This window comes from Camelus ferus, chromosome 22, assembly GCF_009834535.1.
Source record: "Camelus ferus isolate YT-003-E chromosome 22, BCGSAC_Cfer_1.0, whole genome shotgun sequence".
Classification (NCBI taxonomy): Eukaryota; Metazoa; Chordata; class Mammalia; order Artiodactyla; family Camelidae; genus Camelus; species Camelus ferus.
In genome coordinates this window covers 19204046-19231931 of record NC_045717.1, presented here as the reverse complement: position 1 = coordinate 19231931, position 27886 = coordinate 19204046, and the positions used below count along the sequence as shown (strand labels likewise).

The following is a 27886-nucleotide window of genomic DNA, read 5'->3' as shown; positions in this document are numbered from 1 at the left end:
GAAAGAAGAGAAAGAAAGAAAGAAAGAAAGGAAGAAAGAAAGAAAAGAAAGGAAGGAAGGAAAGAAGGAAGGAAAGAAGGAAAGAAAGAAAGAAAGAAAGGACATGGCACAATCTGAAAGAGTGGCTGCCTTTGGGGGGAGTGAAGTGGGGAAGGGGCAGGAAGAAAAGGCAGGGTTGGGGACTGTATTAAAGTACGTAGCTTGTATAAAAATACTTTAAAAATTAGTTTAAAGTTATGTAACATTTTACACACAGACCTAAAATGAGAACAGAACTCCACAGCGTGAATATTATTTGCTGGCAGGTGGGCGACGAAACTGAGTTTCCCTCATTGCTCCAGGGAGGGGGGCGGGCCCCTTAAATAGTGTTATTGAGAGGAGGGGCTGCTAACTCCAAGTTCCAGGTCCAACCTGAGCAACGAACACCTTAAAGGAAGACCCAGGAATGTTCCCAGGCTGAAAAGAAGATAAAGCTGTATCTGACCCAAGAGAGACGACAAAACTTGATCCGTATTTAACTCTGGAATTTCGCGCTTCAGAGCCGGGATATCTCTCTTGCATTAGCTGCCTTAAATAAGCGGCTTCCAAAAGCACAATTCATTCCAATAGAAAGTCTCAGCTTTTCGGAGGGAAAAAGCTCCCTATCTTCTCCTTTCCTGGGCACTGGCATCATCTCTTGCTCCCATCCTCTCTGGGGTGTTAAGAACTCACCAGTAGTGGGGAGGGTATAGCTCAGAGGTAGAGCACATGCTTAGCATGCACGAGGTCCTGGGTTCAATCCCCAGTACCTCCATTAAAAGAAGAAAAAAAAGAACTCACCAGTAGGGTGACCAACGTCCTTGTTTGCCCAGAACTATTGGGTTTCCCAAGATGTTAAAACCAGGACAGGCCCAGGCAAACTGGGACATCTGTCACCCTACCCAGATAAAGACTGAGCCCCACCCACCTGGTTTCCACTCCTGGAATATTCCTTGCCTTCTCTACTCTCTCAGGAAGTGAGAGAGAGGGTATAAACAAGAAAGACAGAAATTGGAGGAAGCAGAGGACGCATTCTCACCCAAAAGCTGGGCGGGGTTCCAGGGCAGTTACAGCAACTGTCCTAGGCCTGCGGTCTCCATCCTGGGCTGGACCCTTTGGCTCAGATGAAGGAGATGGGGGAGGGGGGAGCAGGGAAGCTAATTATATCCTTTCAAACCCCCTCACCTTGTCACCCACAGGGGGAGGGATCAAGGGAGAGGAAGACAATTTTCTCTTAGACCGAAGGGAACAGAAAACTGGGTCAAGTGGACATAAACTCTTCCCCCTGAAAGCTTCCAGAGAGAATGCAGAAAGCAAATGGGTTGCTTTCAAGAGTGCCACACTCAGACTCATAAATCCAAATTGGCCAGTCACAGAGGGAGCCCCTTTGTTTCCACTCCTACCCAGAGAGCCTCGTTTCTTGCCAAAGCTGCCCAAAAAGAACAGAAAGAGAAAAAAGTACTCTCTCACATTATGATTCCTGGATTTTGGAACATTCTCCATGCCGGACACCATGCTGAGCACTTACGGTGCATGACCCCACGTGACTGCCTTAAGAGTCCTCCGAGGAACACGCTATCAGAAGTAATATCCTCATTCAGTACGTGAGGAAACTGAGGCTCTGATGCCCAAGGCGGTCTGGCTAGTGAGCCATCTGAACCCAGGCCTGGCTGACCGCAGGTTTGGAGTGCCTTCCCTTAACTCTCTGTTGTATTCAAGGCACCCCTTGGATTCCTCCGAGATGCTGAGTGAGCATTCCCAGAAATGTATTAACTGTGGTGCTCTGGGGCCCTGACCATCTACGGATTGAACCCATCTTTCTGGTGGTGCCTTCCACTGTTGAAGGGGTGCACGTCTGTGCTTGGGGGAGCAACAGGGGAGCGGTTGTCTATAAGCCCTAAATACCCAACAGACATCCTCCCTCTGAGCCCCTGAAGGATGACTTCACTCTCAAGGGGCCACCACTCCCCAGTTTCTCAAGCATTAAAATTTCAGAGATCTTCTTTGATCTGCAACCTCATGCACACACACCCTGCCTGTCCCCCGCCCCCCACACACACCTAAAACCCACTGAAAACCTCAACCACCAGTACCTAGGTGAATCAGATCGACATGATATGGCAAATGGGTGAAGTGAGGCTTTTTTCACTCATTGGACAAACATTGATGGAGTGGGAACTTTGTGCAGGTGTGGTGGGGTTGCCATGGTACACAGGGTTACAGGCATGGGTCTCATGGCCTCAGAGCTTGACTTTTTACTGCTGAGTGGCAGAAGCAATGCATCTCACACCAGAGACCCCCTCCTCCCACACTGGAGACCCCCCTCCCTTGCTAGAATTCAAACCAGTGCAGGCGCATAGCTACAAACGACATCCTCTCCCTTTCTCGTTTCTCTGACCGGCACTTAACACTACCATTTTCACTGCTCGCCACCCATCCACCATCCTTTATGCTAAAATCCTCGAGGCCAGACATGCTTCAGAGCTTTGAACTCGGTACTTTTAAAGGGATGACAAGGATGGGAGCATAAACTGGCACAACCACTTTGGAAAACAGTTTGGCGGTCTCTTACAAAGTTAAACACACGCTTACCATGTAATTCAGCCATTCTACGCCTGAGTATTTATTTACCCAGGAGAAATAAAATGTCTGTTCCCACTAAAACTCCTCCAAAGATGTTTATAGCAGCTCCATTCATAATCGCCTAACCTGGAAACACCCCAAATGTCCTTCACCTGGGGAACAGATGAGCAGATTCTGGACCATCCCATGGAATACTACTCTGCACTCAAAAGAATGAGCTACTGAGACACACAACAACACGAACGGATCTCAAAGGCTGCAGGAAAGAAGCCAGAATCCAAAGGCTACCTACTGTCTTGTTCTATTTATACGACCTAGAAAAGGCCAAACTATGAGGATGCAGAACAGATCAGAACTTGCAAGAGGCTTGGGTAGTGGGGTGCTGACTCCAAGGGGCATTAGGGGAGATTGGGCAGGGGTGGAACTGTTCCATATTTTGATTTTGGTGCTGGCTACGTGACCACACGCATCTGTCAGAACTCTGAGAACTGTACGCTTAAAAGGGTGAATTTTGCGGTAGGTAATTTGTACCTCAATAAACCCAAGTTTTGAGAAAAAGAAACAGAAAAAAGGTAACAGGGTGCATCTATGATGTGACCTGGACGCTCCAAGTGTAACTCATGGACTAGCAGCACGGGGCATCCCTACAGGCTTGTTGGAAAAGCAAAACTCCAGCCCCAGCCCCAGCCCCAGCCCCAAGCCTGCTGGACCAGAATCAGCATTTCAGCAAGGAGAGCCTCACACTCACGAAAGTCTGGAAAGCACTGCAATGTATACACAACACTCCCAGCGGAGGGACTGGAGCAGCCCCCCATCACCAAGCATATCTAACACTTCTTCAGCAACATGCACCAAAATGGAAATCGACTGGGATAAATTAAGATGGTAAATTAAGATTGTAAATTTGGATCAGTTCAAGGTAGATTTTTAAACCCTCAGTGAGCCGATCTTTCGGTTTTCAGAGGTTTTTGAGATTTGGGGAGTGTGGAGGAGGAACAGCATCTTTATAGGAAAAAAAAAAATCCCAAGGGAAAAAGCCACACTAACCCTCACTTCCCGGAATTCTGCCCTTCTGGAAACACCTGCCACGCTGATCTGGTAGGAGGATCATACAGTCATTCCATCCTGTCCTCTGGGGTAGTACCTTCTAGCACAATCTACTTTTCAGGACGGGCCAAAAGTCTGTTAAGATGCTCCAACTTCTCCCAAGGCTCCCTCCGATTCCCATGCAGCATGCTCTTCTTTAAAGAGTTTCTGATTTAACGACAGCCACTGTAACTGGGTGAGCGCCAATCAGCCAGCATCCATAGGTTACGTGATGTCATGGGACTCTGGGCTTCCTGTCGAGATTCCCAAAAACAGGGATGAAAACCTGGACTCCTGCATGTGCGTCAGGAGAAGGAACATGATGACACACAGACCTGAGTCGGTGGCTCTAGCAATGGCCCAAATTCCTACACCAGGCTCCGTGGAAGATCTGCTGGCATCAGCAGGACTGGGGGAAGATGACGTGCACATTGGCGCCTGGTAAGCACGTCAGAAGGAGCGAGCGGCTTTAAGTGGGGGCTCTCGGAAGGTTGACAGATGCGCCTTAGTGAGCTGACAGGTTTGAGCTCTTTAGAAGCCATCATCAGAGCCCGTCACAGCCATATTTAAATCAGACTTCCAATCAACAAGCACACAGAACCAAGGTGTGTGGTCCAGACAGCTTGCTGCCTGGAGTGCTCCAAGAGTCCAAAAGCAGCCACGTAAATCTAAACATCAAAGATTTCCACTTGGGTTTTCTTATTTAGGAAGAGCAACATAAAACTAATGAGAATCCTTAATTTCTTGCTGCTGGCTTCAAGCCTGAGCTGCCGAGGGGAGTCAGGTGCAGAGGGGAAGGAATCACAGTGGCCAGGTGCCCGGAGCATGAGGAACGCAAGGTTGCCCCCTCCACCAGCATACTAGGCTGGAATTTGTATTTGGAAGTAATGCTCTTCAGTTCTGGGAGCACACAGCCAAGTTCATGGAACATCCCCTCACTCCTCCTCCATATGACAGTGGAGCAACCCGCTTTCCCCACTCACCTGCAGCCCTTAGTATATGCTGTTTCCAAATACATGGCCTGCTACACACACATCAAAGAATGGCGCTGACAATTCCACTCCTGGGTGTAAACTCTGGAGGAATGCCTCCCCACAAAGTTCAACCAAAGACATATACAAGTACGTTCCTAACAGCACAATCTGGAAATTACTCCCATGGCCCTCCTGTTGAACGGATAAGTACGTTGTGGCAGAGTCACACAATAAAATGCCACACAGCAATGAGAAGGGACAAGCAAAGACCACCGGCCAGGACATGGATGAATCTCTCAGGCATATTGCTGAGCACAAGAAGAAGCAGAAAGGAACACAGCCTGTGACTCCATTTACAGGAGACTCAGAGGGAGGAAAAATGAAACTGCGGGGTGGGAAGTCAGGGTAGCAGTAACCCTTGTCAGGGGGAGTGACTGGCAGGGGACCGGGGCGGGAGTTTCTAGGGAGCTGGTCACATTCTCTTCCTTGATCAGGGTGACAGTTGCATGGTCGTGTCCACTTACTAAGCTGGACTCAACTTTCATACTTCCCTGTGTATATATTTATCAGACTTTATTTTAAAAGTTTAGGGGGAGAAAAGTTCTGAATAAGTACTTAAACACATTTTTTTTAAATGGCAGAAGGATTTGGATACTGAAGTCCATGTTCTGCCCTGGCATCCTGACTCCTTGGTGTCGATACACAGTCCATCATCTCTTCGCACTGGCCCAAAAGCCTTTATCCAGCCCCCACCATCTCCTTGTCCCCGCCCCTCTCATCTCCCCCCAACCCCCAGAGAAAGCTCAGTCCTGGGTGACTCTGCTTGGTGACAGATTGGGGGATGGACAGCTTTCCCTCTGAGAATGGAGCTGTATAATGTGTTTGCTGCCTCAGGCCAAAGAGAGAACAAAAACTGTTTCTGCAAAGAGCAAGATGCACAAACTCATCACAGAGCTACCAAGAGCAAGAAAGCCAAAGAAAAATCTCTCAAGTGCCGAAGAATGCTCCGAGTTCCCCTGCATCCTTCTCCCAAAAGTCCTCTTTCCAAGGGGCTGCTGCAGTCCCCTCCTTCCCCAACAGCCCTCTGATCTGCAGGATTCAGGCTGGACCTAGGTGAGCTGAGGACACAACATTAGGACTCCCACCTTCTTCCCTTCCTCTTAGAAGACTCCAAATCCAGGCTCCAGCAGGCGATCTAAAGCCATTTTCAACACGGAAACTTGTCAGCCCAGTGAATCCTTCCTGGACACCCTTGAGTTATATGATCATGCACACGTTGACGCTTGGCCATTCTCCGTGTCCCCCTCTCCCCCAACCAGGACTGTGGGGAGACAGGCAGAGTGATTACAAGACCCCTTGAGCATTTCAACCGACTTTCACAAGGTTGAAACTCAGGAGGCAAAGCCCCGGCTCCTGCCTTGGGCACGATGCAAAATGACCCCATGGTTAGGTGTAGGCCCCTCCAAAAAGACAGCCGCTGACCCTCTTCATTTTCACCACCCTCCAGGTACTGTTCACACACACACTCCAAAACCTCAGAGCCCTGTGTTCCAATTTCAGCACCCAGAAGCCAAAATCCTGCTCAGTTCTGAGCCCTCGCCTAAAAGTGAATCCACCAGCCAACGTGTTTCTCAAATAAGCAACCCCAGGACCACCCAGGGTTCAGCCCTGTTGAGTACATAACAGTCGAAACCATACACAAAAAGGATGGGGGCTCATCAGTGAACCCCAGGGGCTCATCCAGCCCTGTTCGTTTTCACACTGAGGGCAGCCAGTTGGAACCGAGTTGAGCGGCACATTTGGGCAGGCACGGTGGCCAGTCAGCTTGGGGAGCAGGGTGCGTCCCCCCACTTGGAATCTGGGTCATGCTTAGATAACTGCTAGAAAGCCCGACTAATTACCCATCCTTGCCTGCCTACATCTCAACAGATGTTAAGCCCTCCTCAAGGTTTATTTCAAGCAGGCACGAATTTAAAGAAACACAAGGGGATCTGCATTTTGAGAGCATCTCAGCAGAGGAAAATGTGGTCTTCACCTTCTTCCTCTGGATCTTGAATTTTAAAAGAAAATAGAAAGGCGTTTACCTGCCTGAGATGTCCACCTGGATGTTGAGTCTCCTGGTGTCCCCTCCCGGGTCTCTAGGGTGGAAGAAGCAGATTCCAACCCAAGGCCAGACACGGCACCCTAGGCAGGACCCAGCACCTCATCTTCTCTTGCCCTGTCTTTCCTATAAAAGTAGCCCATCAGGTCTTCCAGGACAGGGCCCCAGATGGGGCAAAGCAGGTGCTTTCTACAGCCCCAGAGATGATGAGGTCCCCAATCAGTGGTGGAAGGAAATGAAATCTGCAGACTTGGGGGAGAGTAAGTGCCCCCCAGTCCTTCTCAGCCAGCGGCCCACACCAGGCTATTAATTCTGGCCCATGCTGGCCCCCCAGTGTGAAGGCCACATGCTCTTCCACTGGCTCCTGGCCCTGGGAACCCCTAGGCGCCCGCCCTGAGAGTGCTGGCCACCATATCGGGGAAGCAAGGGTGGAGAGGCCTGAGAGCTGGGACTGGGCTCTAGCTCTTGGAGGCAACCGTGGATTCTGGTGAGGGGCGGCTTAGGAGACCCAGCCACGGCCCCCCGTGCTTCCCTTGTCCCGGCCAGAGCGCCCAGGCCCAGGCCCGGTCCACGCTCATTCGGGAGAACTCTGACCCATCCGGAACTGGCTCTCAAGCCCTCACCAAGGGCCCTGCACGACCCCAGGGCCAGGCCCTCACTCTGAAATGGGTCCTTAAGAGAAATCCACTCCCCCCTCAATCCCCTGCCCCAAGTCTCCACAGTAGCTCAACCCAGCTCGGGGTGGAGAGAATCTCCACACTCCTCCCCGGTGCCCCCTCTCCCAGCCCCTGGAAGACCCCCCCACCTCCCATCAACCCCCGGGTCTCTCTCCCAGCCTGGAAGAGGGGAAAGCGGAGGGAGGAGGGGGAGGCGCAGCTGCCAGGGTTCGGGCAAAGGATATGGCCATTCGGTGATCTTTTTGGCGTATTTTCTCACCACGTTGTCCTCGCTGAAGAGGAATAGAGACCGGTTGACCGTGAGGCAGTTCTGTCGGACGGGGATGGGGTTGTAGAGGGCCATGGTCCGCGCTCTCTGCGCCATTGACTGCTTGTACATCCTTTGCGCCCCGGGCTGCCCGCCCTGCCGGCTGCCCCCGGCTCCTCGCCCGCCTCCGGCGCCCACGACCACCCCGGCGGCTGCCCCGGAGCCTCCTCCCCCGTAGCGGGCCGGCATCTCGTCTCCGAAGCGGGCCATTCTGCAAAGAGCAAAGGGCTCCGGGTTACGCTGCGGCGAACGATGCGGAAGACGCCGCCGCCACCGCCACCGCCGCCGCCGCCGCCGCCGATGCCGATGCTGATGCTGCCGGGGCTGTGAAGACGGCGGCTGGAGCTGCGACTGCGGAGACGCTCCACGGCCCAGCCCATCGGGCGGCGGCGGCTCAGCGCCTCGGGTCAGGGGCTCACAAGGCGGCTGCCCGGCCCCAGCCGGGGATAGCAGCTCGGGACATCTTCCTGGCTGACCCCGGAGAAGGAGGGGCTGGAGGAGGGTGCGGGGGCGGGGCGCGGGGGCCGGGGCCGGGGGGAGGGGAGAGGGAAGCGAGGCAAAAAATAACCGAGGAAGGAATCCAGGCAATCCCCAGTCCACCCACTCCGGGGGGAAAAAAAGGCAGTTAAAAAAAAAAACGCACACCCCCTTTAAGACTCGAACGGTTTGCAAAGGACGCCCCCCCGGGACGCAGTGGAAGCTTCAAATTCCTCCGAGGTCCGGGTCAGGCTGGCATCTTGCAAAAGGAGTGCGCTCGGCCCATTAAAAAATTTTTTTATTAAAAAAATAAAAATAAAAACCAGGTCTTTGCTGGGGGAAAAGGCAGCCCCCAGAATAAAAAATCCCCCTTTCTGTTTTGCTTGACTTCCTAGACCTTAAAAATGCTGAAAGATCTGTAGTCAAAAAATTAAATTAAATTAAAATTAAGAGTATTAACGGGAAAGGAAAGAGGGGAGGGGGGAGGGAAACGCTCCGAGGGGCTCTTAAGGAGTCTTGAAGCCGCAGGGTCCCGGTGATTTTTTTTTTCCTCCCTGAATCACCAGCGGCTGCCTCTTCTGCTCACGAAGGAGTATGAGTGCGTGTGTGCGCGCAGGGTTTCGCTCAACCGTGCATCATCTTGGGGTTAAATTGCAGCAATGAAATCCTGAAAATTCCCAACGGGGGGGGGGGGAGAGGAAGAGAGAGAGGTATGCGCCGTTCGCTTAGCCACTCAATAGCTGCTCCCGGATGCTGCAATGCCTAGCGTCCCCTGCCCGCCCCCCTCCCCGCGCCCCAGATGCCTCCTCCTCCTTCTTCTCTAGGTTTTGCTAAAATAAGACTGGTGTGGAGGGTTGAGGGGAAAGAGGATGGATGGGGCAAACGGGCGCAAAGGTCTGAACCACTGGCCAGCGGAGCTCCAAAGAGGAGCGATTGATGAGTTTAACGGGAGAAAGACCCACCCAAAGTGTCGACACATGATGGCCCGCAACCAATCGCGGAGGCGCGAGGAGACCTGGCTCAGCGGAGTTTTGTGGGGGAGAGAGGGGAGAGCCGGATGGTCGGGAGGCGGGGGGGGGGGGGGGGGGGAGTTGGGACGACAGATTCCTCCTCCCTGGGGAGGAAACCTTGTTTTCCAACGGGTTCCATTTCGGTTGCAGACAGCCGGACGCTCCCAGCATCTTGCAAGAAGAAGGGAGGAAGAAAGGAAGAAACTTAAAGATAAGAAAAAGGAGATTCGCGTCTAGAGGTGCAATTAGTCCTCTACACAGATTTGGTCTGTTTAGCAAAAGACAAATTTTAATAACTGGGAGACTGGTTTGGTGGTACTTCTGTAAAAGTTTCAAATCACAGAGGTCCTGCAAGCTGGAATGAAAAATTGAGCACATCTTCGGAAAGAACCCAGAGGTGGCAAACCTTAACTTCCAGGAGCAGGTAACTAACCAGGTCCTAGTTGGCTGGATGGAGCTATATATATGTTGCATGATGTTCACTTCTCTCCCAGAGCCACTACAGTTTATTTCCCATTTCCCTTTTTATCTTGTGAAATTGAAAACACACAGAAAAATGCCCAGAGCATAAATGTACAGTTTAAAAATTTCCTGTGAAACTAGCACCTACGAAACTAACACTCAAGTCCAGAGCTGGAAATGGAATACTGCTGGCCCCTCCCAGAAACACACTTACTCCCATTTCCCCCAGCAATAATCACATCCTGACCTTATGGTATTAATAACCTTGCTATTCTTTACACTTTTACTACTTTATTGTGCGTTTCTAAACAATACATCTTTTTGGATTTTATATGAATATAATCATCAGTATGTATTCTACGAGATCTGGTTTCTTTGGTTCAACATTGTGTCTTTCATCTTCTGTTGTCATATGCAGCTGTGACTGACTCAGTTTCACTGAGTGGAGTATTTCACTGGAAGAGTATGCCACAGTTTGCTTATCCATTATCTTGTTGATGGACATCTAAGTTGTTTCTACCTGAGGCTCTTAAACATTTCTGCCTCTAATCATCTTGGTGTCTATAAGTGTGCATTGCTGTAGGAATAGCTCTAAGCATGAACTTTTTGGGTCACAGGGTAGCATATCTTCAGGTTTGTAAGATATCACTAAACTGTCTTCCAAAGCTGATGTACCAAGAAACCAGTGAATTTTCACAAAGCAATATACAGACTGGAAAGTAGGGGTGAGAGAGAGGAAGGGGAGGAGGCTGAAGAAGGCAAATATTTTTTCAAGACTTAGCTAGTTGAATCCTAGTTAATGCCCTTCCCCATCAGTATTTGAGTTCATTTGAAACATACTAGAAAAGATGGTGTGTCTTTACCTACGTTCCCCATTCTGTGCCTGTGGGTCAGACTTTTACGGGTTGCCTATAGCACTTTCGAGATTTTCTAACTTGTCAAGGTACGGACGAAACAATTAATCCAAGAGCAATCAGAGTTGCAAGGAAACGGAATGTGTTGGATTCTCAATAAATACGAATGATTTTTGTACTTGATGTTTCATATCTCAAAGACAAATGACAGTTAATATGAATCAAGAAGTAATCCCGTGTGCCTGGATGCAAACAGCCAGTTGTAGAAGGCTGCACTGTGCAAAGTGAATTTACGTAACTTGTTATGATGGACTTTCCAAGAGGGCAGTTGCATTTCAAAGCATAAGCGTTACTGGCAGAGGTTTCTAAAGACCCAGAGCTTTTCAGAAAACAGTAACTTCTCACTGATTAAATTCTTACTAAGGTAAAGCTTCTACAAGTCTTCACAGAAGCCCCATTTTACAAATGATAGCACTGAGGCTGAAAGACATTTTAAACCGTGTCCAGGTCACTGACATGGATCTGAAACTACTTTTGACTCTGTTGGGTGGAGGGAATTTGGTACCAACACTCCAGAAAATTGTTTGGCCATTTCTTCCAATGCTGAACATTTGAATACCCTGTGACCCAGCACTGACACTCCTGGGTATATATGCAGGAAGAATAAAGACATATATCCACTAAAAGACACGCCCCAGAATGGGAATAGTGTCATATTCATACTAGTAAAAAATTGGAAACTTCTCAAATTTCTATCAATAGCAGAATAGATAAATACACTGTGCCACATTTGCACGTGGAGATGCAATCAGTGAGAGTGGACGCTACACACAAGCGCACGGATGAATCTCACCCATGTGATTTTGTAGCAAAGAAGCCGGACGTACAATAGAACATGGTGTATAATTTCTGCTGTGTAGAGTTCAGGATGGGCAAAATGAATCTATGCTGTTAGAAGTCAAAGTACCAGTCATCCTTGAGGGTAGAAGAGTAACTGGCACAAGGCGGGTGCCTCCTGGAAGCGTCTTGATCTGGGTGGTAATTATACAGGCGTGTTCACTTTGTAAATTTCATGCATTTTGTGAGTTTTCATTGAGCTGTGCACCTATGAGCTGTGTGGTTTTCTGTGTGTTCTATACTTCAGTAGAGAATGTTTGTCATGCTTCTGACTGTAGATCCCAGATGGCCCCACTTGTCATAGGGACCTGTGATAATCCTCCTTGTGTATGTTAACCATGAAGTTTCTACAACAAACGCTGGCCTCCTTTTTACCAGAAGACAAAGAATGGTCCTCCAGGATGTCCCAATCCCAGTCTAGACAGTAAACAAACTGGCTGCAAGTCAGAACCGCCTGCAAAGTGTTGTAAAAATTCTGATTCCTGGGCCCTCCTTCTCCCTCGATTTTCATTCAGCAAGTCTGTGGGGGTTCATCCAGGTTTGCTAATCACTGCTCTGGAAGGGACACATTTATTACTCCTACCTTGACATTCTCCAGAGTTATCAATGGTAACATTGTTGGCATTTTTGTTGGGACAGTTATTGCTGTTCGAGTCCGTCCTATGCATAGTGGGCTGTTTAGCACCGCTGGCATATGCCCACTGGGGGTCAGTAGCACCCCTAGTCTTGTGAAAGGCAAAAATACCCCACACATTTCCAAATGTCCCCCTCCCCCATCAAGTAGGCAGAAGAGTCCACACTTTCCTCATCAAATGGCATTCCCAAAGCTTGCTTATCTCTGAAGTTTGACATGTTGGAATTTCCCCCTCTTTCTCCAGAATCTTGCAGTCTTCCAATCCTCTCAATTGCTCTACTCCCCCTTTCTGGAAAGAATCCAACTCATGCCCCTTAAAGTATGACAGGGATCCAAGTGCATTATCCTAATGGATAGAACAAAAAATTTACGTAGCCCAAAGAATGAATCTCTAATGTTGGAATCTTACATACCACCCAGCAAATGGAAAAGGATGGGCAAGAAATCTTCATAGGCTCCTTAAATGACTGCAATAGGTAGTTTCTTGCCCCTTCCACCATGAATCCAAATTACTAATGTTGACCAGGTAGAAAGATTTAGAATCTCATTAGCATTGCAGACAGAGGCAGCTTAATAGCAGGCCTCCAAAAATCAGCCTCAGCCATTGGTTCTAATCTTTAACACATCTGCCCGCTGGAAGTTTAATTTATCAATTAGCAGCAGCACTACCAAACTGGCTCTGAGAATGTTGAATTGAACAGGGCTAGCATCTCTAAATAAATGCCCCAAATAAATAACTGAAAGTCACATTCATTTGGCTGCAGAAACAATTACCAGCTCACCCAATCATGTTGAGTTGCAAGAATGGATCAGCCAAAAGAAACTTAGTCTCTGCCTTCTGGTCTGGTTTGGGAATGAGGACCAAGGTCTTTGGGAGTTAGAGGACAAAAACAACAAAAACCAAATCTGATAATGCAGATATTTGCAGGTCATGGTGTAGGCACTCAAAAGAGATGGAATGTGGCTGTCACTCCAGGCATAACATTGCATAGCAGTATGTGCCCTGCAAATTTCCAAAAACAAATGAGACAGCGTCTAATTCTGGATGCAGACCTGGGTTCAAATCCTAGCTCTAACACTTCCTAGCTGTGTACTCTTAGAAAAGTGCTCGGCCTCTCTGAGCCTCAGCTTCTTTGTGTAAAATGGAGACATGACTCCTTATCCCATAGATTGCTGTGAGGATTAATTAAGATCAAGCAGGTAAGCACACTCAATGACTAGTATATAATAAGCAATCAAGAAATAATGGTCAATTGGTTTTTTAAAATTATACTCTGGAGAGATAGTCCATGTTCATGGAAAGGAAGACTCAATATTGCCAAGATGCCAGTTCTTCCCAACTTGATCTACAGATTCAATGCAATCCCAATCAAAATTTCAGCAAATTATTTTGTGGATATTGACAAATTGATTCTAAAGTTTATATGGAGAGGCAAAAGATTTGAGGTCTAACTCAAATCACTAACAATATTGAAGGAGAAGAACAAAGTTGGGGGACTGACACTACTGGACTTTAAGACTTACTATAAAGCTGTAGTAGCCAACCAAGACAGTGTGGTACTGGTGAAAGAATAACCAAATAGATCAATGGGACAGAATAGAAGGACTCAGAAATACAGCCACATAAATATAGTCAAGTCATCTTTGACAAAAGAACAAAAGATACACAATGGAGAAAAGCATCCTTTCAACAAATAGTACTGGAACAACTGGAAAGCTACATGTGTAAAAAATGAATTTAGACACAGATCTTACACACTTCACAAAAATTAACTCAAAATGGATCACAGACCTAAATATAACACAAAACAAGAAAACTCCTAAAAGATACCATAGGATAAAATCTAGATGACCTTGGGTTTGACAATGACTTTTTAGATACAACACCAAAGGCACAATCCATGAAAGAATTAATAAGCTGGACTTCATTAAAATTAAAATTCTCTGCTCTGCCAAAGATACTGCCAAGAGAATAAAAAGACAAGCCAGAGATCCAAAGAAAATATTTGCAAAAGACATTGCCTGATAAAGGACTGTTATCCAAAATATACAAAGAACTCTTAAAACCCAGCAATAAGAACACAAACCTGATTTTAAAGTGGCCCAAAGACCTCAGCAGACACCTTGCCAAAGAAGATATGCAGGTGGAAAATAAGCATATGAAAAGATTCTCCACAGGATATGTCATCAGGGAAATGCAAACTAAAACAAGATACCACTATGCACCTATTTGAAAGGCCAAAATCCAAAACACCGATGACACTAAGTGCTGGTGAGGATGTGGAGCAACAGGAACTCTCATTCATGGCTGGTGGGAATGCAAAATGGTCCAGCCACTTGGAAGACTGTTTAATGGTTTCTTATAAAACTAAACTTACTCTTACCATGAGATCCAGCAAAAGTGCTACTTAGCATTTACCTAAAGGTATTGAAAACTATGTCCACACAAAAACCTGCATACAGTTGTTTATAGCAGCTTTATTCATAATTGTCAAAACTTGGATGTAACCAAGATGTCCTTCAGTAGATGAATGGATAAATAAACTGTGGTACATGCAGACAAATGGAATATTATTCAGCACTAAAAGAAATGAGTTATCCACACCATGAAAAGATATGAATGAGACTTAAATGCAGATTACTAAGAGAAAGAAGCCAATGTGAAGAATACTGTATGATTCCAACTGTATGACATTCTGGAAAAGGTAAAACTATGGAGACAGTAAAAAGATCAGTGGTTGTCAGGGATTAGGGTAGAGGAAGGGATACAGTCTCTGTATGAGACTGTAATGGTGGATATATGTCATTATACATTTGTCCAAATCCATAGAATGTACACCACCAAGAGTGAACCCTAATGTAAACTGTGGACTTTGGGTGATAATGATGTGTCAATGTAGGTTCATCTAATGTAATAAATTCACCACTCTGAAGGGGATATTGATAATGGGGAGCCTATGCACCCAGTGGGGCAGGTACATTTGTTAAAACTGTTAAGAAACCAACATTGGTACAATGCTGTGAACTAAACGCTACACTTTATTTAGATTTCACTGGTTCTCCCACTAATATTCTTTTCTGTTTCAGGATCCTATCCAGGACACCACATTCTATTGAGTCATCTTACTTCCTTAGTCCTTTCTAATCTGTGACAGTTTCTTTTCTTGTTTCTAACAACAGTGACAATTTTTAGGAGTCCTGGTCAGGTATTTTTTAGAATGTTTCTCAATTTGGGTTTGCCTGTTGTTTTCTCATGATAGGACGATGATAATGAATTTGGGGAAGAAGACCACAGAGGTGAAATGCCTTAGTCATTGCACTCTGTCAAGGATCTGTGGCATCCACATGACTTATCACTATGACGTTGACCTTGAACGTCAGTCAACATCTTGGTGACTTGGTTAAAATGGTGTCTACCAGATTTCTCCACTGTTGAGTTACTATTTTTCCCTTTCCCTTCTCTTCTCTTTGGAAGTGAGTCACTAAACCCAGCCCACTCTTGGTAAGAGAGGAGAGAGATTCTAAGTTCCATCTCCTGGAGGAAAGATAATCTACATATATTCTTCGTAATCCTTTTGTAAGGAAAATTGGTCTCTTCTCTCTTATGCATTCATTCATTCATTCACTCATTTAATACGTTATTTGTATCAGGACGGACTCATGTATCTATTTTATTCTTCGGGTTACCATCCAAACTATGTTACTTAGTTTTTGTTGCTTGAAATATTTTATTCTGCCATTGGGGGCTCCTTCAGATTGGTTTCTGTGTCCCTTTGATGAGCACATTTTTTACACTCTTTAAAATTTATTTATTTATTTTAATTTAAAAGAATTTGTATTAAAGTATAGTTAGTTTACAATGTTGTGCCAATTTCTGGTGTATGACATAATGTTTCAGTTGTGCATATACATACATATATTCCTTTTCATATTCTTTTTCATTATAGGTTACTACAAGATTTTGAATATAGTTTCCTGTGCTGTACAGTAGAAATTTGTTGTTTATCTATTTTATATATAGTAGGTAATATCTGCAAATCTCAAACTCCCAATTTATCTTATCCCACCACCTTCCCCTCCTTTCATAACCATAAGCCTGTTTTCTATGTCTATAAGTTTGTTTCTGTTTTGTTAGATTCCACATATGAGTGATATACGGTATTTTTCCTTCTCTATCTGACTTACTTCACTTAGAATGAGGATCTCCAGGTCCATCCATGTTGCAGCAAATGGCACTCTTTTATTCTTTTTTATGGCTGTGTAGTATTCCTGTGTGTGTGTGTGTATCACATCTTCTTTATCCAGTCATCTGCTGATGGACATTTAAGTTGTTTCCATGTCTTGGCTATTGTAAATAATGCTGCTATGAACACTGGGGTGCATGTATCTTTTCAAATTAAAGTTCCCTTCAGATATATGCCCAGAAGTTGGATTGCTGGATCATACGGTAAGTCTATTTTTAGTTTTTTGAGGAATCTCCATACTCTTTTCCATAATGGCTGCACCAAACTACATTCCCACCAGCAGTGAAGGAGGGTTCCGTTTTCTCCATAGCCTCCCCAGCATTTATCGTTCCCATTATTTTTAAGCTTCCTTACTTTCTGGCACTGTAAGAGGCTCCAGGATCATCCTTCATTGCCCTGCCCTAGAATTAGCCATTTCTCCAAGGATCCCTGGTTCCTCTCATTGGACAATGGTATTTAATGATCCTAGGGCTGGGGGCAGTACTGCACTTTTAGTTTTTATTTTGGCTGACATTATATATGCAGGCAATTTGGCAACCACCATAAAAATATTCAAGACGTATCAGGAGATGCTCAAAGTTGTGAGTGAACGTTTGAGGAGTGTCAGATTTACATAGTTACTCCCCACAGATGACTGTTCATTTTAACGGTAAAAATAGTACTGCATAGAAGAGAGCCCTGGCAGATAAGTAGGTGGTCCACGTTAACCACACCAATAATGGGGCACACTGACCTCATGCGCCCCTTGGCATGATGGACCAAGAAGGATACAACATGACTTCTGGGGACTTCCTGCCAGCATTGCATCATTTGAATAAACTGAATTCAATCATGTCAAAATGAGGGGCATTCTACAAAATAACTTGCCTGTATTCTTTCAAAGTGTTAATGTTAGGAAGCTCAGATAAAGACTGAGAAACTTCTCCAGGTTAAAGGAGACGTGAGGACCAAATCCAACAAGGGAGCCAGGATTTTCTTTTGCTATAAAGGATGTTATTGGGACAGCTGGTGACACCTGAATGAGGTCTGCAGATCAGAAAATAATAGTGTAGACATGAAATGCATGCAAGGAAACGTCCCCACACCCTGGTGTCATACCCTGCCAGGGAAGATATAACACAATGGTACAAAAACAAAATAAAATTACTCTGGTCCCGCCACATAAAGAATACTTTAATATTGCCCAAAGAAGTCATCTTTCTCTTTCTCTCTTCTTTTCCCTTCCAGTCTTGAATGAATTCCGTTCTCTATACTAAGCACTGAATCAAGCCTTAGATATTTCCAAAATGGAACACTGAAATCCTGACTTTGAAAACAGGACAGTGCAATCATATCAAGATGCGATTTTCCTAAAAACAGGGACATTCTGAAAAGGGAATCCTCTGATACTATAAAGTTATTCATTGCAACCTTGAGATCATTTCTTCTCTTGTGGCAGACAAGTGAGTGTTCCCAAGACTGAGACAAAGATTCTACTTAAATAAAAGAATTATAGACTTTAAGCATCCTTATAAATAAAGATGAAAAACATAGTGGTATTGTACTTTCACTTCTGAAAATTTATCCAATGAAAATTAATCCTAAAGGTGGAGAAAGCTTTATGCACAAAGATGTCTAACATAATTTTATTTAAAAGAGGAAAACAATCTAATGCCTTTAAATAAATTAGTTGCTGAATGCAGTGCTATTCAGCCACTTAACATGAGGTATACAAAGAATTAATAAATGTGTGGAAAGTTAAAAAATAGTGTATCAATGCTGATTTCCTGATTTTGATCATTGTGCTGTATTATATAAGAAAATGCCCTTCAAAATACATTGACATATATAATATTAAAGGTCTGTCATGTTTATAAATTACTCTCAATGGCTCAAGAAGGCAGAGAGAGAGAGAGAGAGAAAGAGAGGGAAAGAATAAAATGGAAATGGTAAATATTAACATTTGGGGAACCTGGATAAAGACTATACAGGAATTCTTAATACTGTTCTTACAACTCTTTGGTAAGTCTGAAATTTTCTCAAAATTCAAAGTCACAATAAATGAACAAGTGACTACCAAAGGTTATATGTGTCCAAGTTTCGTTCATTTCTTCATTCATTTTGTTGAGCACCTGCTCAGCGCCAGGTGGTTTTTCTAAGCACAGAACAAGACAGACAAAAATCCCTATAGTTGTGGAGCTGAGTGGAAACAGAAAAAAAAAAAAAAAACGGAATAAAGAAGGAAATGCATAGTATGTCAGACAGGGTTAAGTGTTAAGGAGAAGAGCAAAGCAGGAAAGGGGAACGAGAGCGCAGCCTCTGGGAATTAGAGTCAAATGGATCTATGGGGCAGGTTATACAAGGCAGTGTAGACGATACGTATGATTTGCTTTCAATAAACACTTGTCAACTAAATATCACTTAAATTCTGATCTCTAAATGTGGAAAGCAGCTTCTGAGAAGGCCTCCAATGGTCCTTGCCTATGGGTGGTCACACCCTTGTGTGACACTTTCCCCTTGAAAGTGGTGGGATCTAGTGACTCACTTCTCATGAATAAAAGATGCAAGGGTCACGGGATGGCACTTTTGAGATCAGGGTACAAAAAGACTGCTTTCCACCTTGCCTGCCTTCTTGAGCTCACTCTCCTGCTCACTCTGAAGGAACCCAGGTTCCAAGTTGTGAGCTGCCCTATGGAGGGTCCCACCTGGCAAGGAAGCAGGAGCAGCCTCCAGGAAACACCTAGTGAGGAACAGAAGCCCTCAGTCCTCCAGCCCATGAGAAACTGTTTTCTGCCAAAGTCACATGTTCAAGCTTGGAAGAGAACTCTTCCCCAGTTAAGCCTTCAGATGAGAATGAAGCCCCCATTGGCATCCTGACAGCAGCCTCACAAGAGACCTTGAAACAGAGGGACCCAGGTAAGCTGCACCCTGGTTCCTGCCCCACAGAGACTATAAGGTAATAAATGATTACTATTTAAAGCTGCTAAGTTTGGGGTAATTGATTACACAGCAAGAGATAACTATTACATGATGGCTCCATGTCTCTCACCTTCTCCTCCTAAAATAAAACAGCTATGTTTCCAAACTATGGTTACCAAAGGGGAAAGAGGATGGGGAGGGATAAATTAGGAGTTTGGGATTAACATATACACATTACTGTATATAAAATAAACAAGGCCCTACTGTACAGCACAGGGAACTATATTCAATATCTTATAATAACCTATAATGGAAAAGAATCTGAAAAAGAAAATGTATATGTATAACTGAATCACTTTGCTGTACACCTGAAATTAACACAACATTGCAAATCAATTATATTTCAATTTTTTTAAATGTACAGCTTAAAAAAAAACAGCTGTTTTTCTCCTACTGGATCCCCAAAAGACTTATTCTCTGAAAGAGGCATTAAAGCTGTTCACCAGATATTTCCCTTTGTCCATATTCAGGCAGATGGTAAGGTGGCATTCCCTGGCCACTATGTGTTTGCTGAGGTCATGTGACTAGTTCTGGCCAATGAGCCTCTTAGTGGGAATGAAATGCGCTGCTTCCAAGTTGGACCATTTAGTTGAGTTCAAGTCTCTCTGGGGCTTCAGTGTCCAAGCTGGTAGCCATAAGCACACGTGATCCAATTAAATGAAACTGAAGACTCTGTTCCTCAGTTGTATAGGCCACATTTCTAGAATTCAAAAGCCATGTGTTTAGCGGCCACCTTATGGGACAGCACAGGTAAAGAGTATTTCCATCACCCTCCTACACTGTTGGTGGAATATAAATTGGTGCCACCACTCTGGAGAACAGTATGGAGGTTCCTTTAAAAACTAAAAATAGAGATACCATATGACCCAGCTATCCCACTTCTGGCCATAGATCCAGAAAAGATGAAAACTACAATTCAAAAAGATACATGCACCCCAATGTGTATAACAACACTGTTTAAAATAGCCAAGATACGGAAACAACCCAAGTGTCTATCAACAGATGATTGGTTTAAGAAGATGTGAGATATATATATATATATACACACACACACACACACACACACACACATATATACATATATATGTGAATATTACTCAGCCATAAAAAGAATGAAATATTGCCATTTGAAGCAACATAGATGGACATAGAGATTATCATACTAAGTGAAGTAAGTCAGACAAAGGAGGACAAATACTGTATGACATCACTTATATGTGGAATCTAAAAAAGAATGCAAGTGAATCTATATACAAAATAGAAACAAACTCACAGACACAGAAAACAAATGTGTGGTTACCAGAGCGGAAAAGGAGAGGAGAGGGGTAAATTAGGAGTATGGGACTAACAGATACTAACTACTGTACATAAAATAGATAAGCAACAAAGAGTTGCTGTACTAACACAGGGAACTATATTCAGTATCTTGTAATAACTTATAATGGAAAAATCTGAAAAAATATATATATGGGGTGAAGGTATAGCTCAAGTGGTAGAGCACATGCTCAGCATGCACGAGGTCCTGGGTTCAATCCCTAGTACCTCCTCTAAAACTAAAATCTAATTACTCCCCAACCAAAATAAAATTATTAAATACAAAAATAAATAAAGTATTTTATATAATATATATATATTATATATATATTATATATATATAACTGAATCACTTTGCTGTACACCTGAAACTAACACAATATTGTAAGTCAACTACACTTCAATTTTAAAAAAAGAACATTTCCATCATCTGGAAAGTTCTGTTGGACAGCTCTGTTCTGGAACATTCTTTCCTTCTGCCCAGGAATCAGCAGAGCTCCAGATGGTGACTACTAAAGCTGGACCCCAGAGTGAGGACAACATGGAGCAGAGCCCCAGTTTGAACTGTGAGGACATATTGGGTGAGTGGGAAATCAACATTTGTCGTTTTAAAGCCATGAGATCTGGGGGTTGTCATCTGCAGTCTGCCATTTGCCAATTACAGCAAATCTCTTTATTGGCATCTGCCTTAAAATGACCGTAACTATGATGTTGTTGCCAATTTCTTAACCCAGTTACCCAACCAGTAAGCCAATAACTGAGCAACAGATAGGTACCCAGCCCTTTGTGAGGGGCTTTGTGATAGGGGAGAAAAAATTTAATAGACCTTGCCTCTAATATGTTTATTAACACAATACTCAGGTTATATCATTAAGTGCTAAACTGCGGTCCATGTTACAAAGAGGTTGAAAGAGGGAAGATCACTGAGGTCAGCACAGTCAGAGAAAGCTTCCTGGGGGAGGTGTCATGTGAGAACTATGCTTCTTAATGCCTGGATAAAATTTGGAAAGGCAGAGCAGGAAGCATGACTGGTAGTTTCTCAAGATACTAACAACTTAATTAGACATTTTATTACATTATCAAAATAATAAAATTAAGAGTGTTATTTTGAGTCAGCTGTTCTACAGGCTTTGCAGATATTAACTCCTTTAATCCTCACAACAGTCCAATGATAGTTACTATTATCTGCATTTTACAAATGAGGCACGAGGAGCTTAAGAAACTTGCCTGTGTTCACACAATTGGTGAATCGGGCTGGAATTCAAATCCAGGAAGCCTGACTATAATTTAGCATCATTGCTGCTTGGAAGAAGGAAACAAAGATTAGACAAATAGAGAAGGAATTGCTTCCAGAGAGGATGGAGAGGTGGGAGTGCAGATTTGCCTGTTGGCTCTACGGCTCTAGACTCAGGAGAGAAATTGCAACAGGGATATACATCTTTGGAGGCTGTAGTGAGCTGAATGTTGGCACCCCCAAAATATGTCATGGAATCTGTGAATGTTACTTTATTTGGGGGGAAAAAACGTGTCTTTGCAGATCAAGTTAAGGATCTTGAGATGAGATCATCCCAGATTACCTAGGTGGGCCCTAAATCCAATGGTAAGTGTCCTTATAAGACACTGAATGAGAGAAGACAGCCGCGGAGGAGAATGCCACGTGAAAACAGAGGCAGAGACTGGAATGATGCGATATACCAAGGATTGCTGGCAACACCAGAATCTAAAAGAAAGGCAAGGAACAGATTCTTCCTAGAGTGTCTGGAGGGAATGTGGCCCTGCTGACACTTGACTTTGGACTTCCGACCTCGAAAACTAAAAGAGAATAATTTTCTGTTGCTTTATGCTACCTAATTTGTAGTCATTTTTAATGGCAACCCCAGGGACTACCAGAATATACACAGTAATGAACGTCTTGGGAGTGAATGAAACCATCCCGGATAATGGACCCAGAGAGGGCTGAGGTGCTAGGAAGGACCCCTCAGAGATGTTGACATTTAAAGGCGGAGCACAGAAAGAGAAGCCCCTAGTGGAGACTGAGGAGGCATCAGGAAGGAGGCAGGAGGAAAACCTGGAGGGTGACACCACAGAAGTCCCAGGGATGGGAAAGTCCAGAGTCAAAAGCTCCAAACACAAAGCAAGATACGTGTTGAACAATAACACCTGATTCTGCCACAAATGCAAATGCCATCATGGTCACGGCTTTAAAGTCAGTCAGCCCTTTTTTTGTGATAAAATACACAGAATTTATCATCTTCACCATTTTCAACTGTACCATTCAGTGGCATTAAGGACATTCACATTGTTGTGCAACCATCACCACCATCCATCACCAGGACTTTGTCATCTTCCCAAAGTGAAATTCTGTTCTCATTCAACACTAACTCCCCCTCCACCACCCCCAGACCCCAGGAACCACCACGCTACTTTGTCTCTATGACTCTGCCCACTCTAGATACCTCATATGGGTGGAATCATATAACACTTGTCCTTTTGTAATTGACCTATTTCACTTAGCATGATGTCTTCAAGTTTCATCTGTGCAGAAGCATGTGTCAGAATTTCCTTCCTTTTTAAGGCTGAATAATATTTCATTGCATGGATAGACCACATCTTGTTGATCCAGTCATCCATGGACACTTGGGTTGCTTCTACCTTTTGGCTATTGTGAGCAATGCTGCTATGAACATGGGTGTACAAGTATCTCTTTGAGCCCCTGCTTTCAATTCTTTGGGGGTATATACCCAGAATTGGGGTCAGTGAATCATATGGTAATTTTATGTTTCTTTTTTCTTTGAGGAATCACTGTACCATTTTCCACAGCAGCTGCAGCCCTTAGCTTTTGGAAATACATATTAAAATATTTACAGATGAAATCATATGATGTTTGAGATTTGCTTTAACATAACCCTGGGTTTGCTTTAATTTGCAAAGTAAGGTTATGCTAAAGGTTAGGATATAGTAACACAAGATAAGTCATGAGCTGATCATTATTAAAGATGGAAGAGAATGAACTTGGAGGGCTACTATTCTATTCTCTCTTCTTCTGTAAATATTTGAGATTTTCCAAAAGGAAAAAAAAAATTCTTTTCATAGAAAGTACTTGAAATAGTCTTGATTCACATTGCAACAAGAACCTCACACTTAATTATGGAAACAAAAGTACTCAAGCTTGCTATAGTCTCAGGCAATTACAAATTATATTCAGTATCTAACCCCTCTGTTAAGTCAGGAGCTTGATTAAATGCTGACTTATATATTCACATGTATCCTGAGAAGTTAGCAAGGGAAATTTAATCAAATGAACTACATCTGCTTATAGAAATGCCTGTCTTGGTTTTTCCTGAGAACAGAGCTATGTCCCCTCAACTTCCAAAATAACAAGTTTTACCTTGTAGTAACCTATAATGAAAAAGAGTATGAAAAAAATGCATGTCTACGTATGACTGAAACATTATGCTGTACACCAGAAACTGACACAACATTGTAAACTGACTATGCTTCAATAAAAAAGAATGTAAATTTTTTTAAAAAAGAAAAAAAACAAGTTTTACCACAGCAGAGATAAAGTCACGGATGACAGAATCGAGCGTGTCATTTCACCTGGAATACTTGAGAAAAATGATAAGCTTCATTTGTTCATTCATTCACTGGACAAACATTTACTAAGCATCTATCATATATAGGTCTTACCCCAGGGCACTGGGGGTAGATTCATAGAACAAATAAGAAACTCATGTTTTGGGGCAGAGAAACCCATCCCCCAAAATTAGTGAATGTGGATAGATCTAGCATATGTCAGGTAGAGAGGGTTTTTATAAGAAAAACGGAGCAGGCAGGGGGCCAGATAGAAGAGGAGGGAGAGTTGTTTTGGCAAGACCTCTCTGAGAAGGTGACATTGAAGCAGAGGCTTGAGGAAAGAAAGGAGCAGGGATGCAGATATCAGGGCGAGGGTGCTGCGGGTAGAGGAGACGTTAACAGCAAAAGCCTGTGAGGACAGTGGCTGGTGTGTCTGAAGAACAGCAAAGAGGCTCACTCATGTGGCAGGAGGGAAGGGAATGAGATGAGGGAGGTTTCAGGAGGACGGGGCTAACATCCTCTGTTGCGTCTTTATTGTTTTCAAATGTAGGTTTTAGCGTTTTTCAGGGATGGTGAGGCCAACAGATCAGGAGACAACTGCTGTTGAAAGGACAGCTTGTTAGACTCATAGATCCCAAGAGGAGGGGCACCTCCTGTCATGCAGGGCCACATGGGGCAGCACCGGGGTCATCAGTCAGGAGTGGGAGGAGAAGAGCCTGATAGAGGGGTCGTGGGGGTATAGGTGCTGGATGGGTTGGTTCACATTTGAACTCCGTGCTCTTGGCTGAATCCTTTACTATCTCAAAAGATTGGCTAACCCTGGGAGGGGCAATCCCTCCAGGGTCAGCCAGATGTCAAAGCATCCAAAACCCACAGTTAATACATTTATCTTATACTTGCCTGAAAGACTTTTCCTCTTGGAAAGTCACATTGTGACCCTTAAGATGTTTTGAGTCCTGAGACCCTGAAGTCTTGCCTCTCCTGTTCATTACTCCAGCCTCAGCAACCGAATAGAATAGAAACTCACTGTCTCGATAAGTAAAAAGGGCATGTTACGGAGAAGTGCAGGCTGTGAACCATCTTTATGAGAGAGACAGAATGCATGAAAATATAAAAGTGTTTGTTCATATTTTTAAGAAGAAACAAAGGCTAAACCAGAGACCAATATAAAAGAATTCCTCTCTTCCAATAGGGAAAGAGAGGAAATGGAGCCAGAGGGGGAACTGATCCTGGCACCTGAATCGGAGCAGAATTATTTCCCTGGGAAATGTGGACTTACTCCTTTTATTTTCTTCTGTTTTTTTTTTCCCCAATGACTGAAAAAGAGCAGGAAACACACAGACACACACACACAACAGAGAATGGGGTAAGAGTTAAGCTTAGTGACAACATGAATGGGAACACGCACACGTGTTCGCGAGGTTACACATAAATACATGCATACATTTGCGATGTCCTTCCAGAGCTGTTCTGGCTTTTCTATCACTGACAACAGCTAAATAATCTCATGTCCCATCTGGCACCCCGACTGTCACAAAGTTAATGCACTTAAAGTTAAGGAAGGCTTGTGATGAAAAAGAAATCCTTTGAATTATGAGATGGTAGATGTATCATGGGAATGGCTGGCACTGTTCAGCGTTGAACTAGCCACCTTAGTGCACGCAGGACGGACTTCCCACGGCCAGCCCCCAGGGGGCTTTCTCTGTCAACTCCCGCAGGCTGGGATGCTAGGAAAGAGATGGTCCCGGGAGCATCCTTCAACCAGTGATTGATGGAAGTTGGTGAGTAAAGACCCTAGTTCCCTTGGTCCCAGGGTGTGGCCCTAAGTAATGTGCTCTCTGCTGCCCCCAAGAGGTCTCCACCGGTACTGAGTTCCAGTTCACCGTTGGAACCTGAAGGCGCATCCCTCCATGGTTATTCCCTTCCCAGCACCTTTGCCAGTGTGTCCTGGGATCTCCTCCCAAAGCAGTTGAATCCTTGCTTCCATCTCTGCTTCTGGGGAGAACTCAAATAAGACAATGGATTTGGACAGATTCTGTTAGCTATTTCAGAATCTTCAGTCAAATTTGCAGCAACATGGATGGACCTGGAGATCATCATTCTAAGTAAAGTAAGCCAGAAAGAGAAAGAAAAATATCATATGATATCACTCATATGTGATGTGGAATCTAAAAAAAAAGAAAAAAGAAGACACTAATGAACTCATCTACAAAACAGAAACGGACTCGCAGACATAGTAAACAATTATGGTTACTGGGGGAAAGGAGGTGGGAAGGGATAAGTTTGAGAGTTTGAGATTTGCAAATGATAACCACTATATGTAAAAAATAGACTAAAAAACAAATTTCTTCTGTATAACAAGGGAATTATATTCAATATCTTGTAATAACTTTTAATAAAAACAAATACATGTATATGCATGACTGGGGCACTATGCTGTACACCAGAAATTGACACATTGTAACTGACTATATTTCAATTAAAAAGAAAGAATCTTTAGGCAAAAGAAAGATCCTTCCTTCCTTTCTTTTATTCCTCCCTTTCTTCCTTCTCCTTCACCTCCCTCTCTCTTCTCCCTTCCTCCTCCTCCTCCTTCATCTCCTTTCTCTCTCTCTCTTTCTCTTCCTCCCTTCTTCAAAAGAGTTTGAAGGGGCTTGCAGAATAAACACTGAGTATAAATTAGGTACCCCCAATATATGTACTACCCCAGCCTCCCTGCATACTAGAGAAAAACCACAGAACTACTTGTCAGAAGACTTGGACTCGCCCTCTTCAAAAGGTAGCCACACATCTCACGTGGCCACTGGTCCAAACTGAGATGTAAGTATTAAAATACACACCGGATTTTGAAGCCTTCGTACAAGAAAAATGTGAGATATCACAGTAATTTTTATATTCATTATAGGTGGAAATGATAACATATTTAACATGTTCGGTGAAATCAAATATATTATTAACACTAACTTTACCTGTTTCTTTTCACCTCTTCTAACGTGGCTGCTTAAATATTTTAAATTATATATGTCACCCATGTTATAGTTCTACTGGACAGCACTGGTCTGGTTGATTACTCAGCTCTGTGCTTCTAAGCTCCGTGACTTGGGTCAAGACATTTAGTCCCATGGAGATGGTTTCCTCACTTAGGAACAACATCACAACAATCACAAAGAGTAATAATACCACCCCTTCACACCAACGTCCAAGCTACATTCTACTGTGAGCTTGACCTATCATTTAATCTCGCCAAGCCTCAGTTTCCTCATCTGCAAAATGGGGATGAGGGCAGTATGCACCCTGTGGGATCAAGAAAGGGATAAATCACACCCTATGTGAGATGGGCCAGGCACAGGATACTAGACAATAAGTGTTGGCTGCATTCATGATGCTATTTTCTGAGTGCAGGTAAAACTGCATCTCGTGTCCAAAGGAAGTATTCCCAGGAAGCATCTGATGCCTTAGAAACAAGGGAGGCAAAAAGCAGGGGAGGACCCACCAGAGACAGAGATATATAAAGGCAACAGATGGGGGAGGGTATAGCTCAGTGGTAGAGTGCATGCTTAGTATGCATGAGGTTTTGGGTTCAATCCCCCGTCCCTCTGTTAAAATAAATACATAAATAAATACCTAATTACCCCCACAGAAAAATAAAGGTAACAGAAAAAAATCCCAACAACAGTCATCTAAAGGGAATAAAAGTACTATCTAAGAACTCTA

General features: G+C 44.1%; 1 protein-coding gene across 1 annotated transcript in view; it reads right to left on the bottom strand.

Annotated features, from left to right (window-relative positions):
• Positions 1 to 27886, bottom strand: part of CACNA1A (calcium voltage-gated channel subunit alpha1 A) — a 268920-nt gene that overhangs the window by 185408 nt on the left and 55626 nt on the right. Inside the window, exon 3 of the mRNA XM_032465487.1 lies at positions 7664 to 7957. Within this exon, the coding sequence (XP_032321378.1) occupies positions 7664 to 7957 (294 nt within the window). The remainder of the gene's footprint in view (positions 1 to 7663; positions 7958 to 27886) is intronic.